General features: G+C 37.2%; 1 protein-coding gene across 1 annotated transcript in view; it reads left to right on the forward strand.

Annotated features, from left to right (window-relative positions):
- The window catches only part of LOC148026604 (DNA-directed RNA polymerase II protein), a 65,493-nt gene extending 53,878 nt beyond the window's left edge, over positions 1-11,615 (forward strand). The window contains exons 9-12 of the mRNA XM_087691051.1: positions 9,218-9,279; positions 10,589-10,933; positions 11,030-11,129; positions 11,255-11,615. Of these exons, the coding sequence (XP_087547177.1) occupies positions 9,218-9,279; positions 10,589-10,933; positions 11,030-11,129; positions 11,255-11,455 (708 nt within the window). The 3' untranslated portion in view covers positions 11,456-11,615. The remainder of the gene's footprint in view (positions 1-9,217; positions 9,280-10,588; positions 10,934-11,029; positions 11,130-11,254) is intronic.
- Positions 11,616-16,967: the final 5,352 nt, after the last annotated feature.

Here is a 16,967-nt window from a genome sequence, read left to right on the forward strand (position 1 = left end):
GACTCCATGAAAATTTCCCTCTGACTATATAGCATCAAGCTGTTGAATGAGAGTCAATGCCTTCAATTTTTCCTGCACAACATTGAAAGTATCAAACTTTACTATCGTTGTTGGGAATAAAGGGCCATCGTGCCTTTTATATGTGCATGGGTGTGAACACATCCCTAGCACATTTGTACTTTCATATATATCTATCTAAAACCTAAAGAGGTACACTAGTCTTTTGTACCAAACGTCTAGTGTCGTGCTCACTCTCTCACTCTCTACTGCTCTCTACACTCTGTGTGTGCTATCCATTGCGTTCACTCTCAGCTCTATCAGGCTCTAACAAACTGGTATTAGAGGGGGAAACGGGCATCAGGTAAATGGCGTGAGGTGACATGCCGAGGTGATAGGTAGATGAAACAGGTCGTAGGCTACAGGAGACGTGTTTGAGGCGACCAACAGGCTTAGGCCACATGCCGCAAGAAACAGTCGTAGGCTAGTAGGCTGTAAGAAACAATCACAAGTGGCTAGGCTGTAGGCGAGGCGACGGTCGACAGGTGACTGGACGGCAGCGTGACCAACGTGGGTAACGCGTGACAGCTTCGTGGATAGTCGACAGGCGACAGTGTCGATCTGCGTGACGGGTCAACAGACGAGTGTGCGACAGGTCACGACAGCAGGTCAACGGACCTCGTCGCGTCATTTTTTCAAAGGACCACAAATTCGTTTTTTTCTCTTCAAAATTCTCCTTTAATTTTTCCTTGGCATGATGGGTGCTCGTGCGTGTAAGCACAATTCAGAATTTTGGGCAGATTTGTGTAAAAAATTTGGGGATTTGTTTAGATTTGATGCGAGCAAGACACAATAATGATATTTGTCTCAGAAATTGCAGGAATTTGTGACATTTTGCCTCCAACATTTGGGGCTTTTCATGTACATGCAAGAATTGGGTTGAAATTTATCCGATTTCTTGATGTTGATGCACATTGGACCTTGTGCAATTTGGGCTTTTGCTGTTTGGGCAAAATTTGTGCGCCATTTGGTCATTTTATGTACTTGTGGGTTTAATTCCATGCAATTTGGACATCTAGCACTCGGAAAAATTTGGGGGTTTTGCTGAAAGTGCTCTATTTTGGCAAAATTGGCCTATTCTATGCATGTGAGAGACAATGCAGATTTATGGTTGATACTTTGAGCACAAAAAAATTGGGGCTTTTGACCGTGCGTGTCAAAGTTTGTGCCTGTGGGTGCATGTATAACAAAAATTGCAGCTAAAATTTGGGACTTCTCATGTAATGTAATGTATTTGTCCTTGGAACAACTGTAATCAGTTGTGGAGTGCTGTAGCACAAGGTTTAGTGCTTCTGAAAATTTATTTGCAAATCAAAAATTTCTGCTTTTACGTGGTTATTTATTGCTGGTTGGTACTTGTTTGTACCTTGGTCACTTGTGTGATAGTTTGGGCCTGCATTTGCTGAATTTTTTGGTGACATTTGGGCTGAAAATCATCATGGCTGGCATCAGTGACAATAGTCATCTCATGCACATTAAGAAGCTTGAAGGATCACATTAATAAAGAAGAATGCAACAAACTTGAGCCAAAGTCTTGTAAATGCATTTTTCTAGGATATGGTGACGAGGATGAAATGGGGTATAAATTATGGGATCCCGAGAAAAGGAAAATAGTACGCAGCAATGATGTTATCTTTTGGGAAGATCGCATGCATAAACAGGCCGAAAAGATTGAGGAGGTCCGTAGGGTTGTATTCCGGGAAAAAATATCTTTTGGATAGCAAAATGTGCCCGCTGTACAGCAGTAAATACTTGCTGTAAATGAACTTGCAAATGCAGAAAATGATTAGCCAGCCATTGTCCATAATGATGAGCCACTAGATGTGCAGGAACAGCTAGGACAACAAGTTTTTAATGCTGATTTGCAGGCTGAAATGCTTGGACAGCAAGCTGAAAATGGAAATTTACAGGCTCAACAGCCAACAAACAATGATCATTGGGTTAGGAGATCATCTAGGGCTACTAGACAACCTGATAGATTCGTTCCTGATGCAAATAATGTGGCTGATTATGTCATGTTGACAGACTGTGGAGAATTGTCTTGCTTCAAGGAAGCGATGGATAGACAGGACAACAAGAAATGGTATAAAGCCATGTTGTCAGAGATGGAATCTCTTAAGAAAAATGGCACTTGGGACTTGGTGCAATTGCCTAAAGGGCAGAAAACCCTGCCATGCAAATGGGTTTACAAGATGGTCACTTCTGGTTCCTTGCCAAAGTACAAAGCAAAATTGGTTGCGAAGGGATACAAGCAGGAACATGGAGTTGACTTTGAAGAGATCTTTTTTCTTGTAGTCAAGATGACTACATTGAGAACCATTTTGGGCTTGGTTGCAGCTGAAGATATGGAGCTCATATAGATGGATGTAAAGACTGCATTCTTACATGGTGATTTGTATGAAGACATATATATGCAGCAGCTTGAAGGGTTTGTGGCAAAAGGGAAAGAGAAGATGGTATGTAAACTCAAAAGGAGTTTATATGGGCTGAAACAAGCACCAAGAGAATGGTATCATAAGTTTGATACATTTATGTAGTCTCAAGGTTTTCATAGAAGTCAAGTGGATCACTGCTTGTACACCAAGAAGGCAACAGATGGCAGTCTGATTATCTTGGTTCTATATGTTGATGACATGCTAATTACTGGCAGTGATACTCATGCCTTGGACTCACTAAAGCGAATACTTCATGGCAGCTTTGACATGAAGGATCTTGGTGATGCAAATCACATTCTTGGCATGCAAATACTCAGAGATAGGTCAAAAGGATTACTCTATCTATCTCAGCAGAAATATATCTCCAAGGTTTTGCAGCGTTTCAATATGGAGGGAGGGAAAAGAATTGGGGTTCCATTGCCTCGATATGTGAAACTCGGTGCAGAGGAAAGTCCTACATATGATGATGAGAAGGCTGAAATAGCCAAGATACCATATGCTTCAGTTGTTGGCAATTTGATGTATGCTATGGTTGCTACACGTCCTGACATTGCCTTTGCAGTGGGAGTGGTTGGTAGATACATGGCAAACCCTGGTAAAAAGCATTGGGAAGCAGTGAAAGGTATTATGTGATACCTCAAAGGCACAAAGGATTTGTGCATCTGCTTTGGAAAGCAGAAGGCATTTGTCGTTGGTTATACGAATGCAAACTATGTTGGTCATGTGGACTGTAGAAAGTCCACTTTTGGGTATGTGTTTACCTTCACAGGAGGAGCAGTCTCTTGGATCTCTAGGCTACAAAAGTGAGTTGCATTGTCTACTACGAAGGCAGAGTATGTGGTTGCCATTGAGGCATGCGAGGAGGCTTTATGGCTTTTACGTTTGGTGGGAGAGCTTGACATTACAGAGTTACCTGTTCTCCATTGTGATGGTCAGAGTGCTATCATGCTACCACGGAATCCCGTCTTTTATGCAAAGACGAAGCACATACAGGTGAAGTATCATTTCATTAGAGATGTACTTGACAGCAAGAGCATTGAGCTTGTCAAAGTGCATATAGATGATAATCCTGCAAATCTTCTCACGAAGAAGGGTCTTCCGGCAGAGCGGTTTGCTCACTGCCGACAGATGATGGGAGTATATGTATTTCAGCTTTGTACATACCTAGACTTAGCCGATTCTTTTCTCCTCTGAAGGCACATTGTCTTTAGGTGGGAGGTTGTTGGGAATAAAGGGCCATCGTGCCTTTTATATGTGCATGGGTGTGAACACACCCTCAACACATTTGTACTTTCATATATATCTATCTAAAACCTAAAGAGGTACACTCGTCTTTTGTACCGAACATCTAGTGTCATGCTCACTCTCTCACTCTCTATTGCTCTTTACACTCTGTGTGTGTTATCCGTCGTGTCCACTCTCAGCTCCGTCAGGCTCCTACAATCATGTCACGTCCATCAAAATCTTTTGCTTTGCCTTTTGGTGCCACATTATTACAAATCGGTGACTGCAAAAAGGGTACATTTGCTGCCTTCCCATCATGAACAGCATAAAATGTCACATTTGTTGGACCAGCACCAACTACATGGGCCCCAAACACGTTGGGGTTAGCAGATGCATTACCAACCATCCCTACTTGTGCATTGGGTACCATACAAATATGGCTATACATCGGATTAGGCATTTCAACAGCCATCCTTGGGTAAATCTGACCATGCAATCCATGCATACCTTGCTGCATACCAAAGGAATTCCAACCATGCATTCCAAAAGATGCGATGTTATGACCACCCATTGCATGGAATACTAAACAACCACGGGAAACTCAGATGCCCAACAATATGCTACATACATTGTTGTCCAAAAGCCATTGGGTTGGCATTTTCAAGATTGTTGTCCTTGTCCCAATGCTAACGCTTGCATTTTCTCATTGGTGGCAATCAGTACATTTTGAGGCTGAGGTGGCTCAACTTCCAGTTATTCACGCTTTTTTGAAGCCTTTGAAGATGATTTATTCTTTTTGCCCTTGCTATCCTTCTTACATGGATGCATAAATTCAGCGAACAGAGGATCTTTAGGAAAATGAGATGACATTCCAACTGCTGCCATCAATTGTGCCTTAAATAGATCATTGGAATCCTTCTCTTGCAGCTGATTTTCAACAGTCCATGAGGGACTGGTCTTATGATTGAAACCCACATTTCAGCATGCTCCCCTTGCTAAGTGCCAATTCCAAGATTAGGCATTGCATTTTCTTCATTGATTTGTGACCCTTTAGATATCGATGTGCCATCAAATCGTCATTCCTCACTACTATATGAAGACATGCTTACTGATTTTTCAAGCAAATTCAGCAAATTGCTTGTGGATTGGCTTGCAATTAGGTGCCTTGGGCCTACCTATTCGAGAGAGCCGATGTATCCTAGTAATGGACCCATGAAATCAGACTTCCTTCTTGGATAGGGTGTACATGACCTAACTAACCAATAACTACAGCAAGCAAACCTTCTTCTCATGCACATGGCTTATCAATGGCTGAAAACAGCAATACATGTTATTTTGACAGTGGTGTCTCAAAGCGCATAACATCCTTTCATGACTTGTTTGTATCATACACAAATGTACAAAAGGGGGGATCAATTGTATGTGCAAATAATGCTTCGTATGTAATCCAAGGCATTGGATAGATTCCCATTGTTGCAGTGGATGGAAAAATTATCATGCTTGAGAAGGTTTTGTATGTGCCTAGCATAAAGAAGAACTTGCTTTCAGTTTGAGTCATTGCGTGTGCTGGTTTTGTGGTTAAATTCCACATGGATGGATGTAGTGTCTCTAACTGTAATGATGGGAATGCTCCCCTCTTTATCACTGGCACATTGTACAATGGTCTATATCAACTTAATTTATATGAGAGGAGAGTATCAAAGGATGTGTTACAGGTTGATGCCACCATTATGGATGACATTGAGTTATGGCGTTTTCGATATAGTCATCTCAATTATGGCAGTTTGCTTCACTTGAGAAAGAAAAATATGGTGCTTGATTTCTCTCCATTGAAAGCACCTACTCATAATATATGTGAGAGTTGTGTACTCTGCAAAATGCATCATGCTTGGTTTTTCAAAAGTGGATCTGTGTGTTGATCAGAAATTATAGCTTGTGCATAGTGATATTTGTGGATCCATGTGTGTCAAATCCATTGAAGGATACTTGTATTTTGTTAGAAAGATTCATTGATGATATCTGTCATTGTTGGGCATATGCTTTGAGGCACAAATCAGAATTGTTTGCATGGTTTAAAATATGTTTGACCTTGGTTGAAAATGGCAGTGGATACCAACCAATTACTCTCTGTATGGATCGAGAAGGGGGGGGGGGGTATATGTCATGATAGTTTAACTCTTTTTTGGTTAAAAGGGGCATATGAATATACTATGCCTTACACAATAAAACGGTGTGGCTGAAAGAAAGAATCAACCTTTGATGGAGATGGCACGTTGTATGCTTTCACACTATAAGCTGCCCCCAAAGTTTTGGCTTGATGCTATTACGTGTGTAATATATGTGCTAAATGCAGCCCCACTAAAACATTGGCTGAATGTACGCCTTATGAGGCTTGGAATGGCCAGAAGACAGTGGTGCCACGCATTTGTATCTTTGGTTATTTGGCATATGCTTTGATAAACCATGAAGACATAAGCTACAAGTCTAGGCTGTCCAATGTATTTTCATTGGTTACAATGTAGAAGTAAAGGGTACGGCATGTACCAACCCTCTATAAATAATACTTTTGTTAGTAGAGATGTGGTATTCGCTGAATATGTTGGTTAGCCCTTCATGGATTGTAAAAATCAGCCGAATGTGGAGCCTATGGATATGTTTGATAGTTTGTTGCCATTGTTTTAGCAAAGTGCACCTGATTTTGGTCAATTTCAGCAATCTATTAAGGGTTTACAACAACAAAATTAGTGGCAAACACATATCGAATAACATCCTAATTTGGAGCCCATTGATCAAGGCATTGCTGATAATGAAGTGACCGATGAGAGGGCTGCTATTCAAGAAGCTAAAACAGTCCCTAGATGGTCACTAGATACATTACAGGAGAGTTAACAGTCCAATCCACTTCTCAGTTGAACTAGCAACCATGCCCAAGATAGCTTGGTTGAGTGCAGATACTTGTAGCTACAACATGCAATGATTTTGTTATAGGATGCTTTAGAGGATGTGCATTGGATGATAGCTATGCAGTCAGAGATGGAATCTATCTATAAAAATGGCACATGGGAGTTATGTGACTTGACTGTTGGCAAGTGTGCTATAGGTACAAAGTGGGCTGGCAAATTAAAACATAGATCTGACAGTAGCATTGATTGCTATAAGATTTGTCTTGTTGTCGGAGGGTATGCCTAACAACATGGGATTAATTATGATGAGATGTTTGCACCTACTTCACGTATGACTACCATTCAGTGTTATTGTTTTGGCTGTCTATTTTGATTGACATGTGCATTAGTGGGATGTGAAGATTGCTTTTTTGAATGGTGATCTTCATGAGGATGTTTATGTTACACAACCTCTTGGCTTTGCTTAGAAAGGCTAAAAGAGCAAAGTGTGCCGGTTGCATATGGCAAGCTATATTAAGGTCTATAAAAGGCCAAATTGACCTATGAGACCAAAGTGTTACATCTGAAAAGTAAGGGAATTTTCCCAAAGTCCCAACTTAGTTATCACACACACACACACACACACACACACACACACACAGTGAATACAAGATAGTGAGCAAGAGTAGGCAACAGTCCCACACTCAATAGATGCACATTGTAACCAAACACATTCAATTGTCGCTTTGAGAGCTGCCTTGTATTGAGCTTCACAAGATGGGGTAGCCACAATAGGTTGCCTCTTGCTTAGCCAAGAAATGCATGATTGGCCTAGAAAAAAACAATGTCCGCTAGTAGGCTACTTCTTGCTTAGCCAAGAAATGCATGATTGGCCTAGAAAGAAACAATGTCCACTAGTATACTACCTTATATCATATGATCACTTGCCCAATCTAAATCAGTGTAAGCATGCATTTGCAAGTCTTCCCCCTTGGAAAATAACAAACTTTATGTTTGTGTTTCTTGCAAATAGCGAAAAATGCACTCAACATCTTGCCAATGTGGTGTCCTTGGAATGTGCATGTATTTTCTCACTTGTGATATTGTATGTTGTATGTTAGGACAAGTGTTGCACGAATAGATGGGACAACCAACAGTTTGGTTGTAAATAGCAACATCTGATAGATCATTGTCATCATGCATTGAAGTTTCAGCCCTTTTTCCATAGGCGTGCACATAGGTTTACAGTCTTGCATGTTAAACTTTACTAGCAACTTTTGAACATACTGTGATCGAGACATAATAGTACCGGGTAATAAAAAATAAACTACAATTCAACCTTGAAATCTGCAGTTTTTCTCTCATTTGGTCGAATGAGCAACATAGCATCTTTGTAAAGAATAATGATGTTCAGTTGGGCTGTTTTGGAACCTCTATGCAGTCAAAAAGCATAGGCCTCCTCCATGAGGTGGGTTGAAACATCACCATTGATTGTGCCGAGTGGCTGATGTCTCTTGGATAGCCATTCCGGAGTCCTTTTTCTTCTCTTTTGCAAGCCTTTTTTCATTTTTTTCAATATAATGACCTAGTTTTTTGCAGTAGTGGCACTTTCCCTTCTTCTTAGACTTATTTACACCATTGCTGCCCTTATTTGAAGGTTGCCCAACATCAGCCTTGGGTTGATATGCATTTTGCTTTCCTTTGCCTTGGCCTTTGTACTTGGAAAGCAGCTATTGCTCTCCGGAAAAAAAACCAAACCCCCCCGGCCCTCCTCTCCCCGCGCGTCCCTGACATGCAAAGCACCAACGATCTTACTCTTTTCCTCTCCATGCCACCTGCACCTTCTGTCTCTTGTCGGCTTATTCTCTCTCCTTGATAGTAGAGTTACAACATTAACGTTAATATAACCATTTTCGTAACATTGAGATAAAACATTAATGCTAACGATCACGTTAACGTTAAATGTTAAGATCAATGTCAATGTTAGGAACAAATTACCGATGCCAATCTAAGAAACAAGATCTAGGCTATCAAGGATGTACCATGGCGTCGAAATGGTAGCTCTCCAAGTCTTGATTGTCATTACCATTGAAGAAACTTTTGCATAAGCATCACCTCAACGCCATCTTGAATACAAGTGCGGGACAAGAAACATACTTTGTTGTACGGTGTACCCAGTGCCCACCACTTGCAATACGTGCCCTATATGAGATGAAAGCGTACTTGTCAGGTGTGGACCATCATGGTCTTGTGAGTGAATAGTGGCTTTGTGCATGTCCCTGACTCTTGTGCCAATAGCAGGTTAACACTTTGATACCAATGAAACATCCCCCTAGGATCCGTGTCTAGGGTTCCATTGATCCTTTAAGTAAAATACAAAGAGAGGGACTTGCTCCAGGGTGTAAGATTATCCCGGTGACTTCACCTGCTTAGTGTGCATGATTTTGCATAGTGTGTTGCTTTACGTGGCTGTTCGAGGGTGGAGTATCAGTCATTTGGTGATCAAGTGGTTTACCGTTTTTCATAGCTGCAAGAAGGTCGATTGTGTGTTTACTTTTGTTTAAGACAACTTGAGAAGAAAGAGAGGGGAGGGAGGGAGATTAAAATCAGCAATTTCAGGGATCAGCCTCGCGGATTTGGCAAAGATTTTCATACTGGGATGGCTATTCATCTAGCAGCAGGTAATCATTGTTTCATTTTGTTTTGTAGATATTTTGGTCAGATTTGTGACACAAATTCATGTGCGACACAGTGCTTTGGTTAAGGTAGAGAATGCCATTTTGGTTTTGAGCTTAACAAGCTTTTGTAATAACCCAGTTCGTAGTCTAGTTTAGGCTTTTTTGTCTGCCTTAAAGTTGGCTATGTGAAAAGTGTATATTGGGTTTCAAAACTGTAGTAGGTGAGGTAAAAACTTTTGCGTTTTGCCTATACCCTTGAGGATACTTCAATGCCTGTATGTTACTCTTCACCTAATGTCAGCAAGCTGCTGTTGGTGAGTCAGCAGCTCAAGGTTCTAACTTCTCTTAGACTTCCAATGAAGACCTTAAATAGATACAAGGACATGCTTCTAGATCCCTCTTGTAACCGAATTTCCAAAAAGATGCAGAATTCTCATGAAGGTTATGAGACCTTCATTAAGGGAGCCTAATCATCGAACAAGAGCATTGATGATCTATTATAGCCTTATAACTGGCCTCTACTGCACCCAAGTTGTGTGCTTTAAGTTTTGCATAATCCTGCACCCATCCACGAAACAGGTGAACCTGATTTGAGCTGTCCATGGCAGTAATTGGCAACAAAGAGTTGCTCCAAATTCAGATGGAGGGACTACTTCAAGGGGGAGTCATAAACGCAAATATAACGACATCTGTGAAGAGTCACACATCTCTGATCTATTCTTAGACTCACTGAAGCTCCTCTCTCTAGGTCTCAACTTTGCCATGCAGGCAGAAGAGAAGCTTTTACATTTGGCATGTTGGTTAAAAGGATCATGCTGCTCAAGCTCAAGTCATGAATAAAACTTTCGAAAGCTGTCATATTCAGGGTGTTCACTTGAACTTGTGTCCTGACTGATTAGTTGGTGTTGTCATAGTTCTCTGTTGTGTGTGCAAACAATTGCTCGTCATCCAGTGATTGGAGAGAGAGAGAGAGAGAGAGAGAGAGAGAGAGAGAGAGAGAGTACAATTCTTTTACGAAAAAAAAAAAAAAGAGAGAGTACAATTATTCATTTGTAAGTAAAGTTTATGGTATAGTGATTGTTGATGGGTTGGGGATGCCATTCTTCTAATTGTTTGGTTATATTCATAGCTCAAGGTTTGAAGCTTTGGTTATTAATAGATCTCTCTCCTATTTGGGGTGGGGGATAAAAAGCTGGGTGTTAGGTTCTTATTGAAATATTGTACTGTAAACATGGATTCAAATGGGTAAACATGGATTCAAATGGAAATGTAAGTTTTGATTCATAAGCTCTCATTTTATCTTCTTGAGCAGTGATGAATACCCATTGCATCTCCCACTACATAGTATATCAGGGGAGCATGGTCTTTCAGACAGAGGTACTAGCATTTTGGGATTTTCTTCTTTTGAGGGCTCAGGGGAGGGCAGCAGGTTAGATGGTGGCCATGCCAGTACCTCTGGATCTGTAAGTGGCACACACCGAAGATATGAGATGCCTAATGAAGTACAGAAAGGAATAAAACTTCTAAAGAGGAGTGTCAGCTGTGTGTCATCCTATGGCTTCAATCTACTGCCATCATCAGTTCCTGCCAATATGACGACTTTCCAAGCTTTGGCTGAGCTCTTGGCTCTTCTTTCTTCAAAAGATACAAGGCTAAGGTACACACTCAGCGGTAACTAAACAGTAGAGAAAGATCAGGAAATGCAGGGCTTTTCTCTCCCTCATACTTGTGCTGCATTGTGTTTGCCATTCAGGGCAATCAGAAGTTCACAACACCAACTCAACAGCTTGACAGAGAGTGCTTTTTCAACCACAAGCATTATGGATATAACCAGACAAGAACGTGAACATAGGGTAATTCTTCAATGGGAACTTTGTCAAATTTAAAACCAATGACATGGGACATTAAAAGCTGCAATTTGATAAGTGTCTTCATTTTGAAGAGTATCTTCTGAATGGCCATTTTCCCATGATTGCAGGGTACAAATGAAGGGAATTTTAACATCACCAACAGTTTCTTTTACATTGGAAAGGAGTTTGAGCAGTTGGAAGGTAGATCAGGCGAGACTGTTCTTGAGGGATGGGATATGGTGGAGCATCCTACATTGCCACCACCTCCATCTCATTCTGAAGATGTAGAACATTGGACACGTGCGATGTTTGTGGATGCCAAGAAATAAACTGATGTTAGTACATGTAAAGCACACCAGGAAAGGTAGTTTGTACATAATGTCTGATGTAATTATTATTCATGAATTTGGTGTATGTAAACATGGCAAAGATGAATGTTCATGCGCAAAAAGCTATAGTTAACAAAGCGTCAAGCTTTTTTGTCACAAATTAGCTGTTTAATTTTGTACAAAAATTCAACATACAAAAAAGCTGCAGTTTTGGGTTTTGATCTCTCAAGATACAACAAACATGATAGCATGAGAGTTGCACACATGAAAGCCACATTTTATGCACTCTAATGAACTGGGCGACTAAAATTCATGGCAAGCTTCCCTATGCACACGTGGATGCAGCATGGAGGTATGGATGGAAGTCTTCTAAGGAACTAACAATGTAGGATTCTAGGAAAACAAATGCTCAAATGTTTGCAAATTATGGTTTTCAAATGTATAAACTCCCCTGTTTTGGTACAACTTGGATAGTCGACTCTGTAGGAGATCAGCCACCTCATCAAGATGGACCTCTTGATTTTGGACTCTTCAATAGAACCTCGTGACCAAATCCTAGGTCTATGAAGGTAGTTTTTTTTTTTGGGTTCAAACCATAAAGATACATCCATATTTTAAGGTATCTATGTAATAAATTGCATACAATGAAGTAAATATTGGGCATCTTAACATCTCATAGCACCAAGTTGACTATGAAAATCCCAAAAAGGCCCACCACGAGAGTTTACCTCATTCAATTGTTATACGATCCATTTAGAATGTGTTAAGCCCCTGTACAGTATTGCGTACCCTTTAGGTCACCTCATGCAAGACTACACGAACACATTATATTGCTTGTATCAACATGAGCTTGACATTGGACACACCAAACCAAGGTTTGAATGGCTAGAAGATGTGAATTTAATGACATACATAAAATCAATAAACCATCCACTCAAGCCATCAGTAGGCCTTGGGTGAACCAACAAATAGACATGTACATTGTTCCATGCTTTGCAAAGCACAACCACGATATCCATTGGATGAAGTAGCAACATGTCCTTCATATCTTCCTTATCTTCATATCTAACACAATTCCACACCATATCATCTCTTCACCTTCATGAAAAGGTTGGAGCAATCAAATTCTCTCTTTGAAAAGCACTAGTTGTGATGAATATGGTCTTATCATTATGTTTTTTGAATTACTATTTGTTATTTATGTGTTGAACATAATAAAAACTTAAAGTTTGTGAATTTTATTTGAGATTTAAGAAGATATACTTGAATTTAAAGAACCTTTTTGAGATGATAAACTCAATATGTATATTAAAGTAGTGTTTTGGTTTTTAATCTTAATAACTAAATTGTGTTTTTTGAAAGGATTTGTAATGAAAATTTGTATCGTAAGATCGTTTAATCCCATGAACATATTGTCAAATAAAAGACACGTGTTAATACTAAATGCGGTGATCGATTAATACTAGTTCTAAAGATCTTGGACATAGCAAAATTTTAAAGATCTCTAAATACTTTGATAATTCAAAAACACACTCGAGTTTCAATGACATTTCTCAAATTGGAAACCTAACGCATATACATATTCATAATAAAAATTCCGATTGTAGTAGTCATTGTATACTTTAGTACATTGAGATTTACTTTGAGAAGTAGATTACATTTATTGAATGATAATTTAAATGAATGTCATTTTGCTAGGAAATTTTTGATTTCTTTCTTATCTAACTCATTGAATTCGGGAATCATAGTATTTCATGGTGGAAGAAAGGTGGTTTTGAAGTCTTCAAACTTCATTCACTTCAAAAATTAGAGCGTGCTATTATAATGACAATAATAGCTTATTTAGATCTTAGTGCTCAAAGTTGTAAATCTGATGTGGTCTACCAGCTTCCAGTGAGTCACCAATTGTATGAATAGAAGATTTCCAGTGAACCAACATCCCATGTATATTGTTGTAAAGCATTGACATGAAGATTCCAAGTATTATATTTGATTTGAACTTCTCTCGACTAAGAATCTTCCAAAATTTTTAGTATATCCCAATTTAAGTTATTTGGTAAATTTTCAATAAAAGCAAGATCACCAATAGCTGATTATCATTTCTTGTAATTGATTATTTGTACTTTTTCTAATCACTTGAGCTTGTATAATGTACTGAAGTATTTGTTAATAGTAGTAATAAAAAAATACAAAAGTTTTTAGAAAAATTAAAAGAAATAAATATTATGTATTTCAATTTATTTTGATTTGAAATACTTATAATTTATATTTATATTAAAAGTTAATTTAAAAAATTAAATATATTTTCAAGTTGATATGATTATTAAATACTTAATAATATAATTAGAGTAACTTTATATATATATTAATTTCAAAATTAATGATTTTTATAATACCAAGAGAGTCTTGTTGCCATTACATGATTTTTTAATTTATGATAAATGATATTCAATGTATAAAGTTGTAAATTATTACATAAATCATTGAATGATCTTACCAACATTTTGGAATTCAACTAGTTTGAAATATATATTTGTTTGTATTTATCCATAAACAATCTATTTGCGTTAAATGTACAATTGTTTTATAATGTAATTGATTGAATATTTTATATTTATTTTTTGAGTTTAATATTGGATTATTATTAATTTGTTTCAATATTATACGATCTTTTAATATAATAATGTCAATATTAAAGTCTTTTGAAAGATAAATACAACAAACTTGACAAACTATTGAGATAAGTTTACATTATATATATATATATATATATATATATCGGTGTATTGTTTGATCTATAGGTAGGCTAATTGAAATTTTTTTAAAGAAAAATGTATGTTGAGGATTGTTATTAATTTGCATTTCTTTAGTTTGTTTGAAATAAACTCTTACTAATTTTCAACTCTACTATCATTAAATTGTATATAAAATTATATATAATTTTTTAATGACTTGTTAATTCTCAACTATACTATCATGAAATTGTATCCAGAGGATTTTTATATTTTCAAAAGTAGCTATATTCTAAAAATTTTGTGTGTTCAATTTATAAGACCATTATCTATATTAATATTTGTAGAATAAATTTCAATTAGCATATTTTGGAATCAATATACACTTTAGAAAAACTCTTTAAAAATATTATGTATTTTACTTTTAAAATAAAATATTATGGTTTTAAACTTTCAATTTTGTTTAATTGTGTACTATTGCAAGATTTGTAAAAAATAATGTTGGTATTTCACTATAAAAATATTTTCTTAGTAAATGTTTGTTATTCAAAGTTTCTATATGTTCATTTTTTTGGTTTTTCTATTCTTAGTCACTTTGAAATATTAATAAATGCTACATCTATATAAAGTATAATTATATTTCATTCATAATATTTTATTTCAACAATCCAAAAACTTACAGTGAATATATGAGCATCATTTCATTCGAATATCCACATGTCTTCTACAAGTTTAATTTGATATAAGTCTTTGCATATCAACACATCAATATCTTTCAAATGTTCATTGTAATTATGTTTAATGAATTTCATTCTATTATTAGCGAAATCAAACATTTTTTTTCAATTAATGAAATTTTATTAAATATAACTTGTTTAATTTGTCTATATTTTTTAGATAACTATTTATTTATTTTTTTGATTTAAAAGACACCATTTTTAAATTGTTTATTCAATACATAGTACTGAATGTATTGTTGCTCCATCTATGTTATACGTAGCTTTTTCTATACAAGCCATTGGTAAACTAAATGAAGATCTTAATCATATTTGTCTTTAAATGTATGTATATTAATTCTTGTTAAAGATCTAACTAATAGCAATAATAAATATAATTTACCAGGTTCCTTAGACCACTTGAATACACACACACACACACACACACAGAGGTATATGTGGCTCATTTTGTTTTTTATTAATTTTTTTATCTAGTATGTTTCCTTAATCTATTCAAATAAATATCATTATTAAGTAAATGAGATATTTGTATTTTATATAATATTTTATTTCTATCATTAGTTTATGAAACTATTTAAAAATTTATGAAAATATTATAATTTTTTATATTTTGTTAATTTTGTTTTATTATATATATCCTGAATCAAGTCCTGAATTTCTTTGGCTTTTTATGTGTACCTCATCCATGTCGATGCTCCTAGTGTTACTATTGAGCGTGTCTTCCTCCATAATCATCAAGTTGAGGACGATCCTATGACTTTCTAATATTCTAAGAATTTTTGGCTCCTGGATAGAGGTGCTTTGAGTCATATGGCTTACTAGTCTAGTTGGCTCCAAGATCTTCATTCTCATGGCCCAAGAGCTCTGAAAATGGGTGCTAATTACGTGCATCTGACATATTAATGAAGGAACACATACATAAGCTGATGAGTACCGACTAATTAAGCTAAAAATACATAAGTGCAGCACCGACGAACGGACACCTGCGAGATAATTAATGTATAAACACATTAATGCTCAAAGCTGTCTACATGATTTGTGACGTAGAAGGGAAAATTGAGATATATTCTGTCGTGGACGTTCTCCTTTTTGTTAGTCTGTAGGTTACGTTAGACTCCAGCATCATGAATAAGAGCCGTCTTCCTTTGTCGCCGTCGATGTCCATCCGCAGGTCGGAAGGCGGTAGCTCATCTGCCTCCGCATGATCTGCACGAGGACAATGCTAACCATGATAACGAGCAGGATGATTACATTGAAAACATTTCTGATTCCGAAGACGGTGAAGTCATCGAACGAGACGGGAGCAGAGATGACAAAGGAGAATGCATGGCATTCATCATATGCGCAACAGAATTAGTGGCACCTTGAGGCAAGGTACACATCCTGACAAGCCCAATAGGAGTTCTCATAGCGGTTATGTCCCTGCTTTCCAAGGCCAAATGAAACTGATCATATCCCGAATACAAGTCACCTCAAGAATAGATGGCACGTCCAGCTTATGCTTCTGCAAACTCATCCACAACTGGACCTATACCAACATTCCTGATAGTAACTTTGTTTACTGGCTGCATGTCCTATATAAATCGGAGAGTACCATTCTTCTTTGGAACCGTAAACCACCTATTTGAGTATGGTGCAGATGATGGCTCTAGGATTCCCATCCTGATTTTCTCATTCAACAAGTCAACTAGCTTTGGCAGGTGTGCTCTAGGCACTGGAATAGGTCGGAGGTTCCATGGAATATGAGAAATAGTAAAGATCACCATAGGGGCAACAATATCCAGATTCACACATCCAATCTCATGCGAAAAGAAAGCAAACCCTCTTCCATGTCGCTCAAGCATATCCTGAAAGCATTGCTTCTCTATACAATAAAAAAGATGATGTAATGATATTTTTAAACATCAAACTATAAAGATATAAATTAAATATCAATTTAATATATTAGCATAAAACTAGATATAAATATGTTTGATTATTTATCCTTGAATTTTAATAATTATATATTTAAATAATAATAAAATATATTGATGATATTTAACG

The sequence above is a fragment of the Lygodium microphyllum genome, chromosome 13 (assembly GCF_053477565.2).
Source record: "Lygodium microphyllum isolate KBCC chromosome 13, Lygodium_microphyllum_v1.1.10, whole genome shotgun sequence".
Lineage (NCBI taxonomy): Eukaryota > Viridiplantae > Streptophyta > Polypodiopsida > Schizaeales > Lygodiaceae > Lygodium > Lygodium microphyllum.